Raw genomic sequence first — 23,014 nt, 5'->3', positions numbered from 1 at the left:
CACATTCAGGTTTAATGATGATTGACGGATTTGTGCCTTTGATCGTAGAGCTACCAAGCTTCCCTGCCAACATCAAAGCTATAAACCTGTCAATAATCGTTAACTTTAAATACCAAACGCAAGCTGGGCAGTTTGGTCACACTGCTTAGCAGGAGGGAGGGTGGGAGTGTGTGGCGCTGTACGAGTATGAAGCAGAAAACCAAATATATTTTTTAAATTAAAAAACCGATCCATGTCACCCAATTCCGACCCTATGAAGAATGGCACGATCGGCCCAATTTCTGATCCCGTGATGGGATCGGGACACCCCTAATTGATCATTTTTTCTTGCTTTGGATTTCTCTGAAGCAGCACAGGTTGAAACGTGTGAAAAATAAATCAGTACCTAACAATGCTATTGATGAGGTTGTCTTGGGTTAAGCTTAAGTATAACTCAAGTTTGCTTGTTTGCGCACTATGTACCTTTAAGGTGAGAAATAATGACTAAACAGATGTAGAAGACAACAGATTACACACAGCCAAAGGGACCCAGCTGTTGAGAAGTTTGAAAAGCACCTGCTGCCCCGAGTTCCATAAAGCTCCACAAATTGATAATGCACATGTGCAGACGTTGGTCTTGTGCCACCTCAAACCTATGTGAGTTATTTCCTTTGAGTCATCAATGACAATTATCCCAATTGGAGGGTGGGCAGCACCGCATTTACTTTAACAGGAATTATGGCACACACGGTGATGTTTAAATACAATATTATAAGCCAACCTTCGACAAACATTATGAACAACAAATACAAATCCTCCAGCAATATTAGAATTATTAACTTTCAGCACAAAAATGTAATCATTAAGCTTTTACCCGGACCATTTATCCTTCCAAATGTAACTAGTTTTATAAATGTTTTGTGTTCCTTTGGAATGTTAAAAAATGTGGAATAACTATGGCATAAACTCTCAAAGTGGAAGTTTGTATGAATAATTTAGAGCTCAGATAAAAAACAATCAGTTTTGGCTACATTTTGCACACAGCTAAAAATGTTCATAAAAGTGGGGGATGGGGGGTCATATCTAATTAGTAAAAAAAAAAAAAAAAAAAAAATACTTGTCAAGACACGACTTCTCCCAATGGCAAAGCAGCAGAAGTGAAGCTCAAGTGGCAGCTTTCACACAGGTTGTTCGATGCCTCAGTGTTCTGCTTTTAAGTAATCATGTTGCACGGCAGCACAGTGGGAAACTGGGGGAAATCAAGGACAACCGAATAATAAGAGGAATGAAGAACTAGGCGAAGGGCAACAGATGTGCTGACCAAGGTGAAAGCAGCTGAAAAGAGAAAGGTTGTGACCCTAAAGACGAAAAAAATGAACACACCAGAACAGGTGACTCTTCAAAAGAGGAGAATCATCACTTGCAGTATGACAATGGAAATGAAACAACACAGTAGGGTTCTTTGTTTTATGACAGTCCTGATATACATGGTTCAAGGTTATGAACAGCACACAAAGAACTGTTTTATTGCAGCAGCATATGAAAACATGGTTAGGTAGGATACAAAGGGGTAACACTGTACCTAATAAGGGTGTAACGGTACACAAAATTCTCGGTTCGGTACGTACCTCGGTTTTGAGGTCACGGTTCGGTTTATTTTCGGTACAGTGAGAAAACAAAATGCAAAAAATAAATGTGCTAGTTGTTTATTACACACCTTTGTGCTTTCAACAATAGGAACAGTAGCCTATACAAAGCTAGAATTCTGCTCAAAAAGTAACGGGTATTTAAAGGTAATCCAACAACAATTTGCCTTTCAGACCCTGGGTATTGGTCTGGTTGGTATTGGTAAAAAGAAGTCCTGTGCTAAAGAGAAAAGCAATCCAAATGACAGAAGAAGATTTTAACATGTATTTTACAAATGAAATGCCTCAATGAATCATTTTTTTGGTTTCATGAACAGTTTTCAAAAGTTTTATTGGTGGATTTTCTCAAGTTAAAGCGCCACACAGAAATTAAAACATTTAATTGTATAAGCAGGATCTGTCTATTATTATTATTCAATTACAGGTGTTTTAGCTCATTTCAATTTATTTTATTTAAATGGGCTATTATTTATTTTATTATGTTTATATTTTACAAATGTGATGTTGTATTCATTTATATTGTATAATTTATGTTGTATAACTTAAGTTCCTATGTGAATATTAGTTCCTATTTGTTTTGTTGTGGTAGGAGGGTTTTGTATTGAACATGGGGCCGTGTTGGTTATTATTATAGCAGATATGACAGCAGTAAATCAACAAAGACAAGTCAACTGTGCCCCGATCTACCACTCAAAACATCTGATGGAGTCAAAAAGTAGGTTACGATTGCATATTAGTTTGAAAATCGACCGGAACCACCGTATTTTTACACGAGTGACTTCCGGTCTGCCAGATCCTAGCTACCGGTAGTAGTATTGACGCAGGAGGGTTGCGTCTCGCGTCAAATAATAAACTCTGACGTTCTTTTCGCGTACGTCGTGTTGAGCTGTTTCTGGGACGAGTTTAACACGCGGCCGCACTGCGACTGGTGTGCATTGGCTGATCGACTTTAACGCCCGCGTTTCACTGCGTTCTCGCGGCGGCCACTTTGTCGCTCCGTTGACGTTTCTGGGTCATATACTGTCCTACCGTGTTGGTCCTCATTATAGTAGAGAAGACGGGGTAAATATAATCTACACAAAGAAACTGTAACCCGATCGACTCACAGCCTCGAAAAGTAAGTGTTACATTACGTCAGAAACTTGTTCGGTACGCCTCCGTTCCGGACCAAGCACCACATACCAAAACGGTTCAATACAAATACATGTACCGTTACACACTTAGTACCTAATGTTTTCGACAAATTAAAATTTAGACAAACAATAACATATAAAGGTATTCTTGCAGCGCCCCATGCTCAGCTGAGGCCCCCTGTAAATGTGTCTTTTTTTAAATACGCAATGAACGGCAGTCCTCACACTTAAATGACAGTCAAGCAAGCATTACATCAAATGGACCTTCCCTTCGTGCTGTACCAGACCAATGAAGATGACTAGTTATTATAGAGCCTTGAGAAGGAAGTATTGGTTCAGTGCAACAATCCAGACAGCAATGTTGCCAAGTTAAACAAGCACTGGTTAGGATACACTACTAATACTGTTTATGTTGAACATACTGGGCTCGAGGGCAAGTCCTCACTCTATAGTGTAGGAAAAAAGATTACTGAGCTTAAGACGACAGTTCCTGAATTTGGTGTCAGTTTTTAGTTTCGTGGATTGTCAGAGTAAATTCAAGTAGGCACTCCAATTCTTGCTCCCAACCTTAGAGTATCTATTACTGTAAAATCAATTCAATATTTTACTACATACAGTAGGGAGAACAAGTATTTGATACATTGCCAATGGGAAAACCCATTGACAGTGTATCAAATACTTGTTCTCCGCACTGTATGTGTAGTTAAAAAAAAAAAAAAAAAAAAACATAGCATGGACTTCCTACTGTATTGACATGACACATTTGCCATTCACTGTGTCACCCCTTCCCGAAGGGGGCCTTCCAACACTCCGCTTCATTTATTAATCGGTCACATGCAGCAATCTAACGCCGGATTTAGGTTAAAACGTACAAAAGCTGTACTGCATCCAAACAGGAAGGATTGTCTCAGGAGTCATTTGTTCGAGCATTCAAGGTAATTATTTTATTTTTCGTACCATGCATGCATTTTGAAACGTGAAAAAAAAAAATCAATGGGAGAAATTAGCCGCTACAGCATTGGCATTATACTTTGCAATATTTACGTAAAATAACTGCGAACTGCCCGGTTTTTTGCTTTTAATAAAGAATCGAGACTGTTTTTTGTCCACATCTATAATGAATTTGTTGTCCATATCTATTAAGAATTCAGGGATTTAAGCATTTATTCACAAGAATTTTCAACAGAAAAAGCTCTTTGTTTACATATGGCGGCTGCTTATTTGCTTACTGACTAGAGTCATAGTTCGCAATATTTACAAAAAATAAATGCTAACTGCACGCTTTTTTTTTTTTTTTTTTTTTGCTTTTCACCAAGAATCAAGACTGTTTTACATCCATATCTATAAAGAATACAGGGATTTAAGCATTTATTCACAAGAATTTTCCAACGGAAAAAGCTCTTTGTGTTTCCATTCGGTCAGCTTTGACAGAGAAAGCCCCCTTATGAATCAGCCCCGCTCCCCATGTCCCGTCAATACATTATGAAGTCTATAAACATAGGTTTACACATAAAAACAAATTTGAAGGATAATTGAAAAGGAAAAGAGGACATTCTGCTTAGCAGAATAAACTGACTGTACTGACTATGTTCACTCAGTTAAATAATGAATAGTTTAAAAACACATTAACGTATAATGGGGTAAGAATGTTATTTACTGTATATATAACTTGAATTTTCTAACTAATGCATAACTACAGTGAGATAGGGACTGATACCTGCATTTACAAGTGTGAATAATTAATTACCTTAATAACGGCATTGAATTAAAAAAAAAAAAAAAAAACTTTCTGGAATGAGCAAAAATACACCAAAAATGTTTTTTTTTCTTCCAAGGACAACAACAACAGAAATTCAACAAAACAAAACAAAATTTAAAAAATATTGGGGGGCTGCAAACAAGTAAATCTGCTGTTAGCGAACAGCCAATATGGTGATTCGCTGTAATCACTGAAATTACAACATAATATACTAATTACAATAAAATATTCTCCACAAAATCCTACTCAATCTTGGTAAAAACACAGGTGTAAAAGGGGAATTAATGTCTGAGCAGGGGTAAAAACTGACCGTGATGCAAGAACCCGTTGTTGCAGAGACCCACGCCCAGCGTCACTGCATCCTCTCGTGTCGAGCAGTCTCCCTGGGGAACGATGACGCACACTGTCATTAACTACGTCTGCCTGTTAACATCTTCACACACCTTGACGCACAGCGGATGACACAACGGTTGCCTCAAGTATTATTTGCACTCAATATGAATGGGGTACTCTATGCAAGTAGGAAAACAGTCTAGTTAATGTCAGGAGGTAATTCTGCTTCTGACCATGTTCCTGTGTCTAAAAAGTCATTTTAGTCACTTTCCATCTCTTGTAGCTTAAAGGTTTGAAAGTAATTCCAGCCTCACAAGGTAAACGCTGGAGGAATTCAATAACAATTATTCTCTACTGTTGTTTTAAATTGAAACGGGTAATAACAGTACCTGTGAGAGAAGCCAGTCCACAAGTTTGCAAGCAGGCACTACTGATTTAAATGTTTTCAAATGATGGTCTCGGTCCCTAAAGCAACAAAACATAGAACAGCAATTATTTCTTTTTTGTTTACCCACACAATGCAAGTTCAGTCACAAAGTTGGCATTTCTCCAAAGAATCCAAAGTTTAGTTTACATGCTTCTTTCTTGACACAAAGAAGTATTTTTTTTCCTATTATGTTTTTACGCTAGTTTTTGACAATAAATAATTAAAAACTTTGGCGTACAAATAATTTTGTTGCTCATGCTTGCAGTCAGATTTTTAATTTCAAATTTAATTTTTGACAGCTTTTTAACATGATTAATATTTTTTAAAGATTTCTAAAAAAAATAATGAATAAATAAATAAGTGTTTGTGTACCTGTGGCTACAAAAATACATACAGTGGTATGAAAAAGTATCTGAACCTTTTGGAATTTCTCACATATCACATAAAATCACCATCAAATGTGATCTGATCTTTGTCAAAATCACACAGATGAAAAAACTGTCTGCTTTAACTAAAACCACCCAAACCATTATAGGTTTTCATATTTTAATGATGATAGTATGCAAACAATGACAGAAGGGGGAAAAAATAAGTGAACCATCATATTTAATATTTAGTGCCCCCCCCCTTTCCTGTTGAGGGATTTATGGGTCACTTCCTATTCATTTGGGGTCATTTACAGGTCACTTCCAGTTGATTTTGGGTTACTGAAAAGGAAATGACTCAAGAATGTCCCCAAATTTATAGAAAGTGACTTAAAATAAATAGGAAGTAACCTGTAAATTCCCTAAAATGAATAGGAAGTGACCTGTAAAAATGTCCTCAAAAGACTGGTTTCAATACTCTGGTTTCAGTGCTATTGATGGCACTAGACGTCCAATCCAGTCATAATAAATTGAATGTCTATCGCAGTCAATGGTAGCCAGTGAGCTAACACTATTTTCATGTAAGATTTTGGTAGAAACCTTGGCATTAAGCACATCTTTTGGACATTTTTACTGACTGCAATTTTCCATTAAATGTAAGACAATTTAAGACCTTGATTATTGGGATTTTAAATTGAAGACATTTTAAGACATTTTAAGGACCCGCGGGTACCCTGTTTTTACAGAGAAATTCACATATTCAACAGAATTCTAATGCTTGTTCTTCCCTCAACAATATGAAAATTTGTACACAGGCATAATAAAATGCAGAAAGCAACATCATGTCAGTTGAATTTAAGTTGACGATAACAGTTGTCCTACTTATTTGAACAGTTCAAATGGACTGGACGTCTATTGCTGTCAATGGAATTGAAACATAATTGTTCACTGCTAACCCTCCCAGTTCAAATGGATTGGACATCCGTTGCTGTCAATTGCAGCCAATGAGTTAATTTTGCATTTAAAAAGGTTATGGATATTGCATACTGATGTAACTTACAGTATCTGCAGTGACTTGCCTTCACATGTTTAGGATTTATTCACCATGTACTCTATAAACACTTTTGTGTGCACGAATGCAACCATGATAATTGTAATCAGACGGATTGAAGGAAGAATTGCTGAATGTGTGCTTAAAGGGGTGGTGTGACTTTGATACTCCTTATTTCTTTTCTGTTGCGACATCATTCCTTTAAAGTGAGATAAGATCGAGGGAAAAAACCCAAGCAAGTGAAAGGGCAGGTGCTTACTTGATGACGGGCGTGTGAAGGCTGTGAAGGCGGCAGTACAGCCTGACGCCCTAAAAGAGAAGAACCACCATGTGGTTGAGTAAGAGACCATTTCACACCTACCCTAAACAATCACATAAATGGCTATGAGATGGGAAACTTTTAGCCGAGATATCCTGGGGGCAGTCTTTTAGAGCGTATATATCAAACCTAATGTTGCTAAAGCGGATTACACTGTCCAGCAAAAGGTGGTGCCAGAAGGGATGCACAGAAGTGATTACCTGATTATGTTTTTTTGAAGGGGAAAAAAAAAACAAAAAAAAAACACAGGTAGAGGATGATGATAAAAATGAAATGTGAAACAAGGTACCTTAGACATGATATCCTCCATCTCGCTGCGGGCCTTGTAGGTGCCGTCATCATAGCGGAAACGGTACAACACCTGCTCATTTTTGAACTGATGCTTGTCTGACACTGAAATGTCACCAGAGTGGGAAAAATGAAGTTTGTTTTTAGACATGGTGAATGTCAGAATAATTTGTCTTAAAACCCTGGAATTGAATATTTTTCCCCCCCATTTCTATTCACTTCACCATCAAAGTTGAATTATTTTTCCTTACAGATTATTGTCAAAACTAGAGTTATCACTACCCAATAATATCGGACAATATCAGCCGATAAAAGTATTTTAAAATGATATCGGATAATATCAATATCCGTTCTGGGCCAATATGCATGTTGCCTTCAAACTCAATTGAGAAGCCCCATGCCTTTGTACCAAGCTGGTCCCAACTTTGCACAACAGTTATGCTTATTGACCATTAGATATAATATGCTTGGAATTTGTTTCATGGTACAAAAATTAATTGTACAATAAATGACTGAATAATGCTGAATTATAAACTCATTACATATAACTACTGGGTTACCAGAAAGAAATAGTCACTATGAAAAGTAATAAAATACAAAACTCTTTGTAATAGCCCAGCAAAATGCATATTGGGAATAATTTAATGACAATACATTGTCTGTACTACTGGGTTTATTTGCGACTTATTGCTTTATTTATTTAAAGACATTTTATCTATTTTATTGTTTTTTTTGTTTTTTTTTTTTATATGAGACATTATTTTACTATGCACTTATATTTAAAACTTGATGCAGGCAAATGTAACATTTAGTTGTTACATTTCTCATTATCAAAGCATCCAAAGGGGCATCACAATATAATTAGTAGTAATATGTTAAATCCACAATCACATACAGTGCCTTGCAAAAGTATTCGGCCCCCTTGAACCTTGCAACCTTTCGCCACATTTCAGGCTTCAAACATAAAGATATAAAAATTTAATTTTTTGTCAAGAATCAACAACAAGTGGGACACAATCGTGAAGTGGAACAAAATTTATTGGATAATTTAAACTTTTTTAACAAATAAAAAACTGAAAAGTGGGGCGTGCAATATTATTCGGCCCCCTTGCGTTAATACTTTGTAGCGCCACCTTTTGCTCCAATTACAGCTGCAAGTCGCTTGGAGTATGTTTCTATCAGTTTTGCACATCGAGAGACTGACATTCTTGCCCATTCTTCCTTGCAAAACAGCTCGAGCTCAGTGAGGTTGGATGGAGAGTGTTTGTGAACAGCAGTCTTCAGCTCTTTCCACAGATTCTCGATTGGATTCAGGTCTGGACTTTGACTTGGCCATTCTAACACCTGGATACGTTTATTTTTGAACTATTCCATTGTAGATTTGGCTTTATGTTTTGGATCATTGTCCTGTTGGAAGATAAATCTCCGTCCCAGTCTCAGGTCTTGTGCAGATACCAACAGGTTTTCTTCCAGAATGTTCCTGTATTTGGCTGCATCCATCTTCCCGTCAATTTTAACCATCTTCCCTGTCCCAGCTGAAGAAAAGCAGGCCCAAACCATGATGCTGCCACCACCATGTTTGACAGTGGGGATGGTGTGTTCAGGGTGATGAGCTGTGTTGCTTTTACGCCAAACATATTGTTTTGCATTGTGGCCAAAAAGTTCAATTTTGGTTTCATCTGACCAGAGCACCTTCTTCCACATGTTTGGTGTGTCTCCCAGGTGGCTTGTGGCAAACTTTAAACTTAACTTAAACTTTTTATGGATATCTTTGAGAAATGGCTTTCTTCTTGCCACTCTTCCATAAAGGCCAGATTTGTGCAGTGTACGACTGATTGTTGTCCTATGGACAGACTCTCCTACCTCAGCTGTAGATCTCTGCAGTTCATCCAGAGTGATCATAGGCCTCTTGGCTGCATCTCTGATCAGTTTTCTCCTTGTTTGAGAAGAAAGTTTGGAAGGACGGCCGGGTATTGGTAGATTTGCAGTGGTCTGATGCTCCTTCCATTTCAATATGATGGCTTGCACTGTGCTCCTTGAGATGTTTAAAGCTTGGGAAATCTTTTTGTATCCAAATCCGGCTTTAAACTTCTCCACAACAGTATCTCGGACCTGCCTGGTGTGTTCCTTGGTTTTCATAATGCTCTCTGCACTTTAAACAGAACCCTGAGACTATCACAGAGCAGGTGCATTTATACGGAGACTTGATTACACACAGGTGGATTCTATTTATCATCATCGGTCATTTAGGACAACATTGGATCATTCAGAGATCCTCACTGACTTCTGGAGTGAGTTTGCTGCACTGAAAGTGAAGGGGCCGAATAATATTGCACGCCCCGCTTTTCAGTTTTTTATTTGTTAAAAAAGTTTAAATTATCCAATAAATGTTGTTCCACTTCACGATTGTGTCCCACTTGTTGTTGATTCTTGACAAAAAAATTAAATTTCATATCTTTATGTTTGAAGCCTGAAATGTGGCGAAAGGTTGCAAGATTCAAGGGGGCCGAATACTTTTGCAAGGCACTGTATATCGGGTATATAAAAAGTAATTATCGGACAACTCTAGCAAGAACATTGGTAGTAAAAATATGACATCTAAATACGACACACAACATTGACTTTGTTAACAACACTGCAAAATTAGGATTAAAAAAATGAAGAAAAAAAAAACAAAAAACAAACAAACAAACAAAAAAACATACCAACAAGTTCATAAAATGATACTTGTAAATCATCTGTGCTCTGACCCTGTGTGTGTGTGAAAGCTGGCTGAAATGGAATTTGTTTAAATATACTGTATTGCATGTATTAAGAAACAAATTTGCTTTGAATGGCCTTTGAAGACCAAAGCGATAACACAGCAAACGCATTTGTTCAAGACCGGGCTCAAATGTTCACCTTGGCAGACAGTTATCATTTTCCATAATCATCCTCCAAGCAATTTATTGCGTTCAAATATAAATCTCGCTTCCAGTGAATGCACGGCAGAAACTGAAAAATAATTGTTTGGGCAAACACTGGAGACACCACAACAAACAAGCTGCTAGTTTTCTTCCTCGGGCTTAGTTTATGTCATAAACTGGAGGAATGCGGTGCGCAAATTGTTGTGACGTGTCAAATATGAGATTAAAAATTTGTCAATGAATATCCCACTTTTTCAAGTACTGATAGTACTGTGGTTTGGCAAACAAACAAATGCCAAAAGTCTAAATGTTAATTTTGTGCACTTTTCAGTGTGTACCTCTTTTATTGACACTGATGTGCTAAACCAGAATATTTCCCAAAATCTCGGTGTAAACCCACCAAAGCCAGCATGTCTTCACTGTATCTCCCTCAGGGGGTAGATTTTCCATGGGAACCAAATAATATTGCTGGGAGCCGGTGCGCACTTAAGATGTACAAGAGACCCTTCAGGACCAATGCGGACCACCGGATTCATACATTATTTATAGCTGTTTTGTTTGTCTTTCATTGCCCAATGCATAATTCAGGTAAGTGGAATGGAAAATGTCATGTTTGAGAAAGTTTACAGAATGCAAGGTTTGGCTAAAGTGTGTTGTTGTTGTTGTTTTTCCTTTTAGAAAAGAACTTACCTATTATCAGTACAAATAACTAAAGCAATAATAATAACAAAACACATGCATGATTAACTGAGAGCACTCAGTAAGAGCAGACCTCTAACAATGTTTGAATATATTTACATGAAAATCATACCCTAGATTCTAAATACTGTAAATTTCGAATTATAAGGCGCACCTGACTATAGGCCGCCACCCACCAAATTTGATACGAAAACGGCATTTGTTCATAGATAAGCCGCACTGGACTATAAACCGCATCTGTCCTCACTGTATTATGGTATGTTTACACATAAAAAAATATTTAAGGGTGAGACTTTATTTGACAGCGGCATCATGACTGTCATAAGACCGTCATAATTATTTATGACACTGTCATGAGCATTAATGAATACATATGACAGATGTCATTTTGTGAAATTCAGGAAATTATCATACTTTTGAATTAATGTAAAAGATCAGAGCTGGACATAAATGGAGTTAGTGACAAAATTTGCCGGATGACACTTAATGACATCTGTCATAAGCATTCATTAATGCCTATGACAGTGTCATGTCCTAGTTATGACAGTCTTATGACGCAGCTGTCAAATAAAGTGTTTAACCCAAATCAATCATATATATATATATAATCAGAATGCCCGGAATGGTAGATACAGGCCCAGTTAGTTAGTTATAAGATGATCAGCTCACTAATGACGGAGAAGTGGGACTTCAAAATTAGATTCAAGAAGAACAAGAAGAGCAACTACAAGTAGTCCCCAGGTTACGACGTCCGTCCGCCATTCTGTCTCCAATTGTTTTTTTTTTTTGTTTGTTTGTTTTTTTTGTCGCATATTTTAATCGCGTGTATTTCAGCTTTCTCGAGCTCTATCTCAGTGTAACAGCTATCAAGTTTCCCTGCAAATATATGTTTCGCCAATAAGAGAAGCTGTTTTCTTACCAAGTTTAATTGAAAATTTACATGATGCGTAACTTATTTTTTTTGCATGTTGTTTTTTTGCTTTAGAATAGAATAGAATTTGTCAGCAAGAACTTTGTCAACAACAAATTTTGACGTGGCATTCAAGTATAAAAATATGCATTAAAATAAAAAAATAGGAAAATAGATACTCCAGGGCTATAAAAGAGTAATAATAGCTTGCTTGAACTGTTGTCATCGTCCAATTCTCGGGACTATATTGTTAATAATTACTTGTTGATGAGTTAAATTAAAATGCTAAACTTTTAAAGTTAAACTACAGTGAGTGCAGTGTGGGGGGTGCATAATAAATCGATTTATAATCGAATGGTAGCCTCTGAATCGTTATCGTAATCGAATCGTTAGGTGCCCGAAGATTCCCACCTCTACTTTACATGCCTTCAACCTGTAACAAAGATGGAGAAAGCGTTTTGCAGTCTCACCATGGTGAATGATGCCATTTTCCAACAAGGCTTGTCCTAAGTTGACCCCTTCGTCAGGTTTACTGATCTCTGCGTTCTCGATCAGCCACGAAACAAACTCACTGAGAACAACAAAAGAAAAACGAGTCAATGCAGGCTTTTAAAGTATGCCTGAAACACACAAATGCCTGTTGTTTCAAACTGATTCAGTTGGAGGAGTTTAGGTAAGGTAGGTGAGCAGTCACAGGAACAATAACATTCATTATTAAAAAAATAAACATGAAATCAACTTTTGATTGCACATGCCAATTGTGGTTCATATACCAGTTCAGATAGTGTCAGTTAAATGTTGCCATCTGAATTGTATTAACATATTAGCTGTCAAGACCTAACATCAAACAGAATTCTGTATTCAGAGCTGGAGAGTTCATCTCCTGGGATCCCAGTGAGGTCGACTAACAGCTGGAGGTGGTTTTACTTTTTTGTAAGTGAGCACCAATATTACAGCATGTGAAAGAAACAAACATCGTTAATAAGGCAGCAGCACCATTCACTTGGGTGGTAAAGACTAAATAATATTTGTGGTGCAATTGGAATCCTGCGCCAAAAGAAACTGAGTTTACGTAAAGAGTCAGACTATTTCTCTTGGATTCTGGGTGGTGGTGAAGCTTCAAAAGTTCTTCAAGCATTTACTGTGAAAAAAGAACACTTGGGAGAAGAAAGCCAAGATGTTTTGAGCAGTAAGCATCTTCAGACCCAAAGCTTTGTGCAATGCATTACTGACCAGGCTATTGATTGCTAAATGGGTCTTATGTACTAATGGGAATGCACTCCATTTGAGGCAGTATTTTTCTTTTATTGTATGTAACAAGGGCGTAGGTTTGGTCTCAACATTGGTAGAGACAATATGACATAAGCTGTATGTACACTTTTTGCTGTGGACGGGACATTTTTAATGATCAATGCAAAATAAATCTGTATTGACTTATACTACTTTTCATGTGTATTGGTTCAGCCTACGCCGTTCAATTCAAACCCTTGTTTTCAAAAATAACTAAAGAAACATTTTCAAAACTTCTAAAAAAATGTCCGGATTTTATGAGCAAATTTTTAAATTGCATTATTTAAACATAAATTATTTTCACATACAAAATAAATACAAGCTTCTTTATCATCACTTAACTATCCAGGTATGCAAAAAAAAAAAAAAAAAAAAAAAAAAAAAAAAAAAAAAAAAAAAAAAAAAAAAAAAAAAAAAAACATTAGTCTTAAGACAACTCTACATTGTCTAAATAAAGAAGTTAAATATAACTGAAAAAACTTTGTCAGGGAATGACAAAAAATAAAAAAGGGAGGCGTCCTCCAGGTAAAAAAAAAACTACTGCTTTTGTCTGCAAGCACAGCCAAACTTAACAAAAAAAATGAAAGCTCCAGTGGGCTGCTTTAAGACCACAGAAATAAAATAAAAAGTAAAATTGGTAAGAAGGGGGTAAAACTCCGTTCACTACATTTCTCACAGTTTAATTAACGTTAACTGTAGAAAACACATACAGGAGGACACTTCTCTCTAAGCAGCTACCTACTCGAGTTTTGCAGGTTAGCAAGTTCACACACACAGTTTAATGTTATGTTAACTCTGATGCAGGTCGGACTTTCAGTAGCAAAATTAGTGGTGTGTTCCCCACTTTCACAACATTGACGTCTTTTTACATTTGTTACAGTGGCTGCTGCTGGCTGAAAAAAAACGTCTAATATCCCTAATATATAATGTCTGTGTGTGTTTTTGGGGGTTTGAGGGGTTCGGTGTCAAGTCATCAGCCAATCAAATGTGCGTTTAGGAGGGGGGAAAAATGGACCGGCACTTTTAGCAAGTGAAAAGAGGTACATTTAAGTCTGAACATAATGAAAATACTTCATCTAATAATGGTGGGGTCAATTACAACAATTAAAACATATGGAAAGACAATCTAAACCTACTGCAGGGTTCACTAAATCCGGACCTCGGTGCCACTTTTCCTGTCGTGTTTTCCACCTCTCTCTCCCCTAACACACCTGAATCAAATGATTATGTCATCAGCAACCTCTCCAGAAACCTGATAATGATCCTGATTATTTTGATTCAGGTGTGTTGGAGGAGGGAGACATGGAAACACGACAGGAAAAGTGGCACCGAGGTCTGGATTTAGTGAACCCTGACCTACTGTATATCACTGAAGTCACTATATAACGCAAATAAAGTTGCTTAGAAGTTGGTGGGGACAATTTGAGCATCCTGAAAAGTTGGTAGGATAGTGTTTTATCCCGACTGCCCCTATGCAACCCTACTCCCTTGGTATGTGACAATTGACGAAAGTCCAAACAAACAGAAAGAAGAAAACTAAAACTCAATCAGAGTACACTTTTATCAAATATTTTAACTATAAAAGGATCACCTGTGGAACAGATCTATGATTTTATTTGATAGAAGTTGGGCTCCATTACATTCTTAGTTTTAGTTCTTCCATAGCTTTTTTCTTTAAAACGATGGAAGAATTGAACATAATCCCACATAAGAGCAACACGATGGGATAAAAAAACATGCAAGCTATGTTAAATTTGGAGATATTTAATCTCACACAGATGTCAATGTTATTGTGAACTGGTGTTTAGTTAAACAATATGCGCTCAGTGATTAGTGACCCAAGGCCAAATGGCGCAGGGATAAGCTCAGTCACTTGTTACCATGTATATGATAAGTGGTAGAAAATTCCCATCTAAATAATATATACTATTACTTCGTAGTGTATATTTTTCAATTCAACCTTTGCAGAAATCCCATTTTAAAAAAAACAGAAACCGTAAAGTAAAATCAGCAAAGCAATCAGCATCCAATATGAACATGTTTTTGGCAGATTTGCATATGTAATACACAATGTATGCATTTAAAATGCACATGCATAAGATAATGTGTATAATGTGTTGTGACAAATTATAATAGTTCTGTCTTTCAATATTTCTACTTTACAGTGCCACATTTGATCACTTCACTTCCCTTCACAAGTTCATGGACCCAAGTTAACTTCCCACTATAACATTATTTAGGAAAATACGAACACCATGAGCACATGCTCATTACGTATACTTGAATGAAATTTTGTATCTCACATTTGTTTAAATATGCACAAAGTATATATGAAATAGATAATTATTTTGTGCATCTGAACGAAATTACCGTAATGACTATAAGATGCCAATCACCAAAGTTGACATGAAAATGACATTTGTTCATAGATATGCCGCACTGGACTATAAGCTGCAGCTGTCCTCACTGTTTTATGGAATATTTACACATAAAGATATAAACCGGTAAAATCATATTTGACAGCGACATCATAAGACTAAGACCAAATGAACCACCATGACTGGTTCAGTTGCAGCCATTGGCTGCAATTGATTGGATGGGGGTGGGTCAGTGATGCTGTGGGGCTGTTTCGCTTCCAAAGGCCCTGGGAATCTTGTTAGGGTGCATGGCATCATGAATGCTTTGAAATTCCAGGACATTTTAAATCAAAATCTGTTGCTCTCTGCCCGACAGCTGAAGATGGGTTGTCACTGGGTCTTTCAGCAAGACAATGAACCTAAACATATGGCCAAATCTACACAGAATTGGTTCACCAGACACAAAATCAAGCTTGTGAAACATTATAGGAGAAGAGTAGGTGCTGTTTTGTTGGCAAAAGGGGGTTTGTACAAAGAATTAACACCAGGGGTGCTAATAATTGTGACACACATTATTTGATGTCAAATAATTATTTCTTTATGTGGGATTTTTTCCCCCACTGAATAAATGCATTTGAAGGTTGAATTTTTCTCTTTTTTTCCATTAAGGTCCCATATTATTTGAATTTAAAAAAAAATTATTAGAAACTTAAAAACACATCTTAACCAGGGGTGCCAATAATTATGAAGGGCACTGTATTTGACGTGAAAGATGTTATAGAATGTATGGTGTAATAACGGGTGGAACATGAAAAGTAACGTTGTTTACTTTGCCGAGTAACTAATTACTCTTATAATGAGGTAACTGAGTTACTAACTCAATTACTTTTTGGGAGAAGTAATTCTTAACTAATTACTTTTTAAAGTAAGCTTAACAACACTGCTTGAGAGCCAGGTTGGACTGCATTCATTTTCTGTAAGTGTGTGTTTGCGCATGTGCGTACACTATCTATTAAGACTGATGCTGAATCGGCTTGCAATTTTAAATAATTTCCATAAAGATTATGTTTTCAGACATCTGTCTAATTAATGTATAATGTATGTGACTGAGTCCTTTACTCTGTACACACACACTTACGTATTTGGTATAAAGGTGCAAATGTGTGCATGCATGTTGAGGATGCAACAGAATAAATCGGACACCTTGAGCCATCTGCCATAGCAACCTTTGTCTAGAGCCTGCAGCACAAAAATCACATTTCATTGTAATCATATTTTTTGGCCAGTGAACAATCAGGTGCATACAACACTGTTTTGTGTGAAGTCCATGTTTTCGAGGGTCTGTGTTCCGTTTTAGTGCACATTACGCTAGAGCTGAAACGATTACGCTTATTCGAATAATTTGAGTAATTCGATTTTAAAAAATGATCGAGGAATTTTGTTTGCCTCGAGAACTCGTTTAATTTTGCAAGCGTTTGCTGCTTTTAATGCGGCACAACGCGCTGACGTCACGTTAGGGTAACCACCTGTCCGATTTTAGGACGGACACTCAGCCTTTTTAGTGATTTGCCCGGCGTCGGGCACAACCCATTAGCCGGACGCTGTTTGTCCCGCTTTTAAATAAAATGGGCCGCGGTACAGTTTATGTGACGTAACTCAGCCCCACGGTTATCACAACTGGTCTGTGACTGCCCAAGAGTGGCTCAGTAAAAAAATGTCCAGTATCAGTTGTTCAATGAAATGTAAATAAAGCTTCACGTGCAGCTATCTGACGACATAATTTCCTCGCCAACATTTTACAGCAATGCTAGCAAACATGCCATAACGGCGTACATCCTTGAACATTAAATGGATAAAAGAACACGATTTTCTCGTCAAGAGAAGTTGAGACTCGCTCCACGGTTTCTACATGCTTTGTCGGTGTGACGTGGACTTGAGCTGAAGAGGCAAAGCAGGTGTAAAACATCACGCGGAAAGAAGCGTGTTTCTTGTCATTGAAATGTTTTTTTTCGAGAACCCTAGTCACCTCTGGATAATAAAATAACTGCAGCTGAACTTTGGAAAGTTGTTTCTCTGATAAAAGGTGTACTTCTTTTGAGCAGTTTAATGCTGACATTGTTTTTAAACTAAAAAAATCTTGTACTTAGGAATTTTGTGTCTTACAAATGTTTCCTGTTAATACCGTTTCTGGGGCACCTAGCAATTTGAAAACACTGTACTGTATATAAATAAATTCTCCACCAAAAGTTTGACCTTTAATTGCTTTTTTTTATTATTTAGTTACACAAATATGATCTATAAACGGTGCAAAACTTTATTGTTGATGAAAATACACTGTAAATCGGAAGTGTGATGTATTCTTTTTTTTAAAATAGGTCCTCCATTTTGACCATATGGAAGTGGTCAGCCTACATGCGTGAAGGAGACAGAGGTGGTGGATACATTTGATTTGATTTAAAATGTCAAAAGTGTGGGAGCATTTTAAGCTGGACACCAAGGCGAACACTGTTTCATGTACTCACTGTAAGACAGTGCTTGCATACAATTACAGCACGTCTTCAACGCTGCAGCTACACCATAGTCAGCCTGTTTACTCAGACATCAGAGCACCCATACTTGAGACATGGTCAAATAAAGTTAACGTAGCGCTAATCAAAAAGATTAGCGTTACTGTACTTTGCTAACATAACGTTAGCCCTAGGGAGGGCTCCGATTTCTATCAATTATGACTACTACCGATGCGTGGCTAACGTGCCTTTCATACAGGCTTTATTTAATCTGTAATAACACAGCTCTGTTGACTGATGAAGGTGTAAAATAAAAACACAATAAAGCTAACTGATTGATCGAATTTAGCGTAGTAGTTAGACTAACTTAAAACTTAACTAGAACTTTAAATCAGCTTGACACAAATGGAGATTCGATTGAAACACGTGGGGAAAAACCTTTAAGTGATGTGTGTTATCAAGCGTTTCTAGGTAAGAAATACATTTTTAAATAAGATTTTTGAGAGAAAGTAGTGAATTTCCTTTTTCTAGTCACATCTGAGATGCAATCGTTGGCCTTTTTCAACAAGGTACCGTATTTTCCACACTATAAGGCGCACCACATTATAAGAACAGGTTCAATGAATGGCCTATGTTAAAACTTTTTTTCATATGTAAGGCACACCGCATTATAAGGCGCATAGAATAGACGCTACAGTAGAGGCTGTGGTTATGTTATGCATCTATTAGATGTCATAGTATGTCAAACAGATTCCACAAAGGGCCCCAGTGGGTCCTGGTTTTTGTTCATACCGATTGAGCACAGACAGTTCAACCAATTAGGGGTCTGCTAAAAGAAGTAGCACCTGACTGCAATCAACCGATTACACTTATAAGACCCCAGATTGGTGAAAAGGTATTCATTTCGTTTGGTTGGAACAAAATCCAGCACTGACTGCGGACCGGTTTGACACCCCTGCATTAGATGGAGCTGCGCTCACAGTTGCTGTGAGACCAGTTGCGGCTCAATATTGATTCATATATAAGGTGCGCAGTCGGCTTTTGAGAAAACTTTGTTTTTTTGTTTTTTTTAGGTGTGCCTTTTTGTGCAGAAAATATGGAACATCTAAAATAAAGACATTGAACATTGAGTGAATAAAATGGTTCAGTATAAGTGAAATGTTTTATTTTCTCATGTATATTTAAAACTGCTCTTTAACTAAACAAAAATATGTTTTATCCGATTACTCGATTAATCGATGGAATTTTCAGTGGAATACTTGATTACTACAATATTCTTTAGCTGCAGCCCTACATGACGCCCTTTTGTATACACTGTTAATCAACGTTGACAGAGCACTCAGAGTATGGAGTTTATGCTAGATTATTTAGGTTACAGTGCTGTTAAAGAAATGATCATGATGACCATGACTAATATACTGTATAAATGTGACTGTCTGCACATGTGTGTGCATGTAACAGAAAGACCGAGAACCTTCCCCCACCACGCAGTGGATGATGGACAACAAAGATAATGGCTTGGTGGGACATACGCATGCATGTGGTTTATTTACGTGACACTCAATGGCAGCAAATTAGCTGCAGCGAGGAAATGTATCCATTTATACATCTATTTTTCTTCTCTATCTTCTATAGGGTGTGTCCTCAATAGGGCCCAAGGATGTTAAGATAATAAACATTTTCAGAATTATTCCTATAACCGGAATTAAATACTGTTGTTCTTTTGACACTGACATTTTGGGGTGTGAAAAATATTATTGCTTCCATTGACACTGTTTTTACAGGCCTATAAACTTTGTAACCTAACTGGCCTTCTGGGGTGAAAAAAAAGATGTTTTCACTGAATTGAATTAATGCCACTGCCAATGAAATTCACTGGCGCGTAAAAGAATTTGGACCCGATTTTGTTTATTCCCTCAAGTCTATGTCTTAGCATGAAAAAGTAAAGACAAAATAATATACAGTATACGTGAGCTTCATTACTTTAATGTCTTGCATGCGCTGGTATGAAAATAAAACCAGACATGAAATGCGATCGGTTAATGTGTATTAATGCTGACAAAGATCAGGTCATTATGCTATCAGGACAACAGGCTGTTAGCAAAGCAACCACTTGCCTTAATTAAATAAGCAAGCATACAAGGGCTGCTGCCCATTCATCAGTAAGACCAGTGAAGAAAGCAAATACTAGTTGCCCTCATCAACCGCACTTGACAAAGTGACGATGTGAGGACAGGAAGAATATAAAGCCAATGTTGACTAACATTACAATTTGGACCCGACTCAGAGCGACTGCTGGCACTAAGCGGATATATTCAAGTGGATGGGCAGAACATGATAATTATGACTCACCATTTTAAAATAGTGACGCTCAGATGGGAACAAACAGTATGGTGGCATTTTCGGTTTAAAGGGCAGAGAGAGCAAAGTGCGACCAGAGGAGCTTCACAACCATCCTACTCTTTTATTACTACATTTATTTTTGTTTTATTTGGTTCCAACTCATTAAATCATGTTATTGTACTCTTCGTCTTTAAATCATATTAGAGGTTGACATGTTTTCAAAGACCAGATTTTCTGTTTAAAAACCTTTATGTGGTCCTGCTTTGCTATGCAAGGGTTGTCATTACACTTCACAAACAAGCCGGTGCATGGATTGCACTGACTGCCTTCGCTGCACGTATTTGCCTTCAGGGTACTTAAAAACTGTTGTTGTTTTTTTTTTTTTTTTTAATACGCCGTTCTCAGCTATTATATCTATCTATCTAATGTTAATGTCAGGTGTAGAAAAGAACAGGTATGTTGATTTTGTTTTGAGCACTGCTACAACACAGTATAGCATTAAATAACTTGAGTGTGTGATGAGCAGGGCCGCCGCACTGCATAAGCAGGGAATGTCCTGTGTATTGGGCCCGCACACGTTGCAAACTGCAACACTACGGATGGTTTAGTTTCATTTTAATAATACAGTGGTACCTCTACATACGATCACTTCGACACACGATCTTTTCGACATCCGACGTAAAATTTGAGCCGCCATTTGTTTCTACATCCGACGAGTTGCTCGAAATACGACGACATGACAGCACTGCAAACGAACGCACGGTGGATTTTCTTGTGTGAGAAATCAACACAGTTTTCAAAAAAAGTTGATACAGTTGGAGAAACAAGGAAAAAAGTGATGCTTACCTTTGAAATGAAGATGCAAGTTATAGAAAAATATGAGCTTGGGGTGCGTGTCCCTGAACTGGCTCAACAATACAGCTCCGTGGTCCTCTTCCGACCACCGTTCGCCACTATTTATAAGTTAAGGTGAAAATTATCATTGTGGTAACATTGCCAAGGAAATCGCCAGCTTCGTCACGTTTTTATCATTAATTTAAGAACTTATCCAACACAAAACGCCCATTGTCTTAAGCAGTTGACTGCTCTCAAGAAAACGAAAGTATTATCTCTACCGCACCGACCTATCTCACTTCGCGGTGCGTTCAGGGACAGTAAAAAGTGTCCGCCATATTAGAATCCGATTCGTTACATTATTTACAGGAATAATTATTAATTATTCTTCTTATTATTATATTATTCTGAATTATTTATTTATAACTTATTTGTTTTTCTATGTTTAATTGCCATTTGTAACAGTGCCAGCAGTATTTATTAAGAATTTAGTATATGTTTTTAGGCTTTGGAACGAATTAATGGAATTATAATGTATTCCTATGGGAAAATCCTGCTCGACATACGACCATTTCGACTTACAAACAAGGTCCTGGAACGAATTAAATTCGTATGTAGAGGTACCACTGTATACTGCTGGCATTGACAATAATTGCAGATGTTATTTAACTGTATTACTAACATTTTTTTGTTGGGAAGAAATTTATTTCGCAGGGTGGTCAAATTGTTACTTCTACTGCAAATCACTTGTGTCGTTCCTCGCCCTACTTTTATCACATATGGTGATTAATAGAAAGTTCATGAAAACTAATGAGATTTGAGGTTGTGAACATGAATCACCACGGATAATAAATTGGGAAATAAATAAGCACTAACAAAGACAATAAATTATTAATAATTTTTGTACAAAAGGCCACCGCAAGGCATCCTTGGTGACAGTGAGAGGAAAAAAGACCGATGACAGAAAGCAAAAGCTCTCTTTTGCACTGGAGCACAAGATGCATTCTAAGACAGCAAAAAAATTGGACATTTTAAACTAGGGAGGAATAACATCATCCATTAAATGTCAATTTTTATAATCATTAAATGATGATGTCCTTTCCAACACTGGTAATTCAGCTACAGTCATCTCGTAACCCAGGCGGTAAGTGATGTATTCCGATACAAATTTCAAAATACCCACACTTACAGGCGATTTACATTAAAATGGTTTCCCAACCTCACATCGCCGGAATTGTGTACATTCCACCCCACCTAATCACATCTCCTTTTACCTTCCCTCCCCTTTCTCCTCGGTTATCAGGCCCCTCACATGGTGCCCACGGGTAAATATAATTAACTAACAATAGCACTATTAGTATGTTCATAAGCAGCATAGGCGTTTGATAATGCATTTTTTGCTGTTGTTTGTTCTTCTCCTCTTCAGTCTACTTTCTTACTTTCTGTCCCTTGTAACCCCTTCCTGTTCGGTGCTTTCTCCTAACAAATAAAATATAATGAACAACCGCAATGTGAGTATATCAAACTTCCATGTGATACATTAAAACTGTTCAGACCATAAGGACACTGAGATTTCTATTCCCTGTGTCTAAATAAGCAGCTGAACAGGTTAAGGGTGGGGGGTGAAAATACACGCGTTTAAAACGATATTGCGTTTTTGTGGTGTGCAGTGAGTATTAAAATATGTAAAGATAAAAAAACATGCAGAATTTTTTCATGCAAGTGTAAGCGTGATGACAAAGAAAAGATACAATAACTGTAGAAAATTGTGACAAATGCATGGTAGTGCAACGAAGAAAGTGGTACACGTGTCTGTCATGGATACTCATTACAATATGGTTATACTGGCAATGATACAACATATAATA

General features: G+C 37.2%; 1 protein-coding gene across 2 annotated transcripts in view; it reads right to left on the bottom strand.

Moving 5' to 3' along the window:
- The window catches only part of prex1 (phosphatidylinositol-3,4,5-trisphosphate-dependent Rac exchange factor 1), a 181,534-nt gene that overhangs the window by 56,456 nt on the left and 102,064 nt on the right, over nucleotides 1-23,014 (bottom strand). For both annotated transcript variants that reach the window (XM_057856132.1, XM_057856142.1), the window contains exons 11-15: nucleotides 12,286-12,386; nucleotides 7,302-7,405; nucleotides 6,953-7,002; nucleotides 5,240-5,315; nucleotides 4,828-4,900 (exon numbers count right to left, since the gene is read on the bottom strand). In XM_057856132.1, coding sequence (XP_057712115.1) covers nucleotides 4,828-4,900; nucleotides 5,240-5,315; nucleotides 6,953-7,002; nucleotides 7,302-7,405; nucleotides 12,286-12,386 — 404 coding nt within the window. The remainder of the gene's footprint in view (nucleotides 1-4,827; nucleotides 4,901-5,239; nucleotides 5,316-6,952; nucleotides 7,003-7,301; nucleotides 7,406-12,285; nucleotides 12,387-23,014) is intronic.

This window comes from Corythoichthys intestinalis, chromosome 2 (genome assembly GCF_030265065.1).
Source record: "Corythoichthys intestinalis isolate RoL2023-P3 chromosome 2, ASM3026506v1, whole genome shotgun sequence".
In the NCBI taxonomy this organism is placed as follows: Eukaryota; Metazoa; Chordata; class Actinopteri; order Syngnathiformes; family Syngnathidae; genus Corythoichthys; species Corythoichthys intestinalis.
The sequence above is the reverse complement of the archived record's forward strand: the minus strand, read 5'-3'. Positions and strand labels throughout refer to the sequence as shown.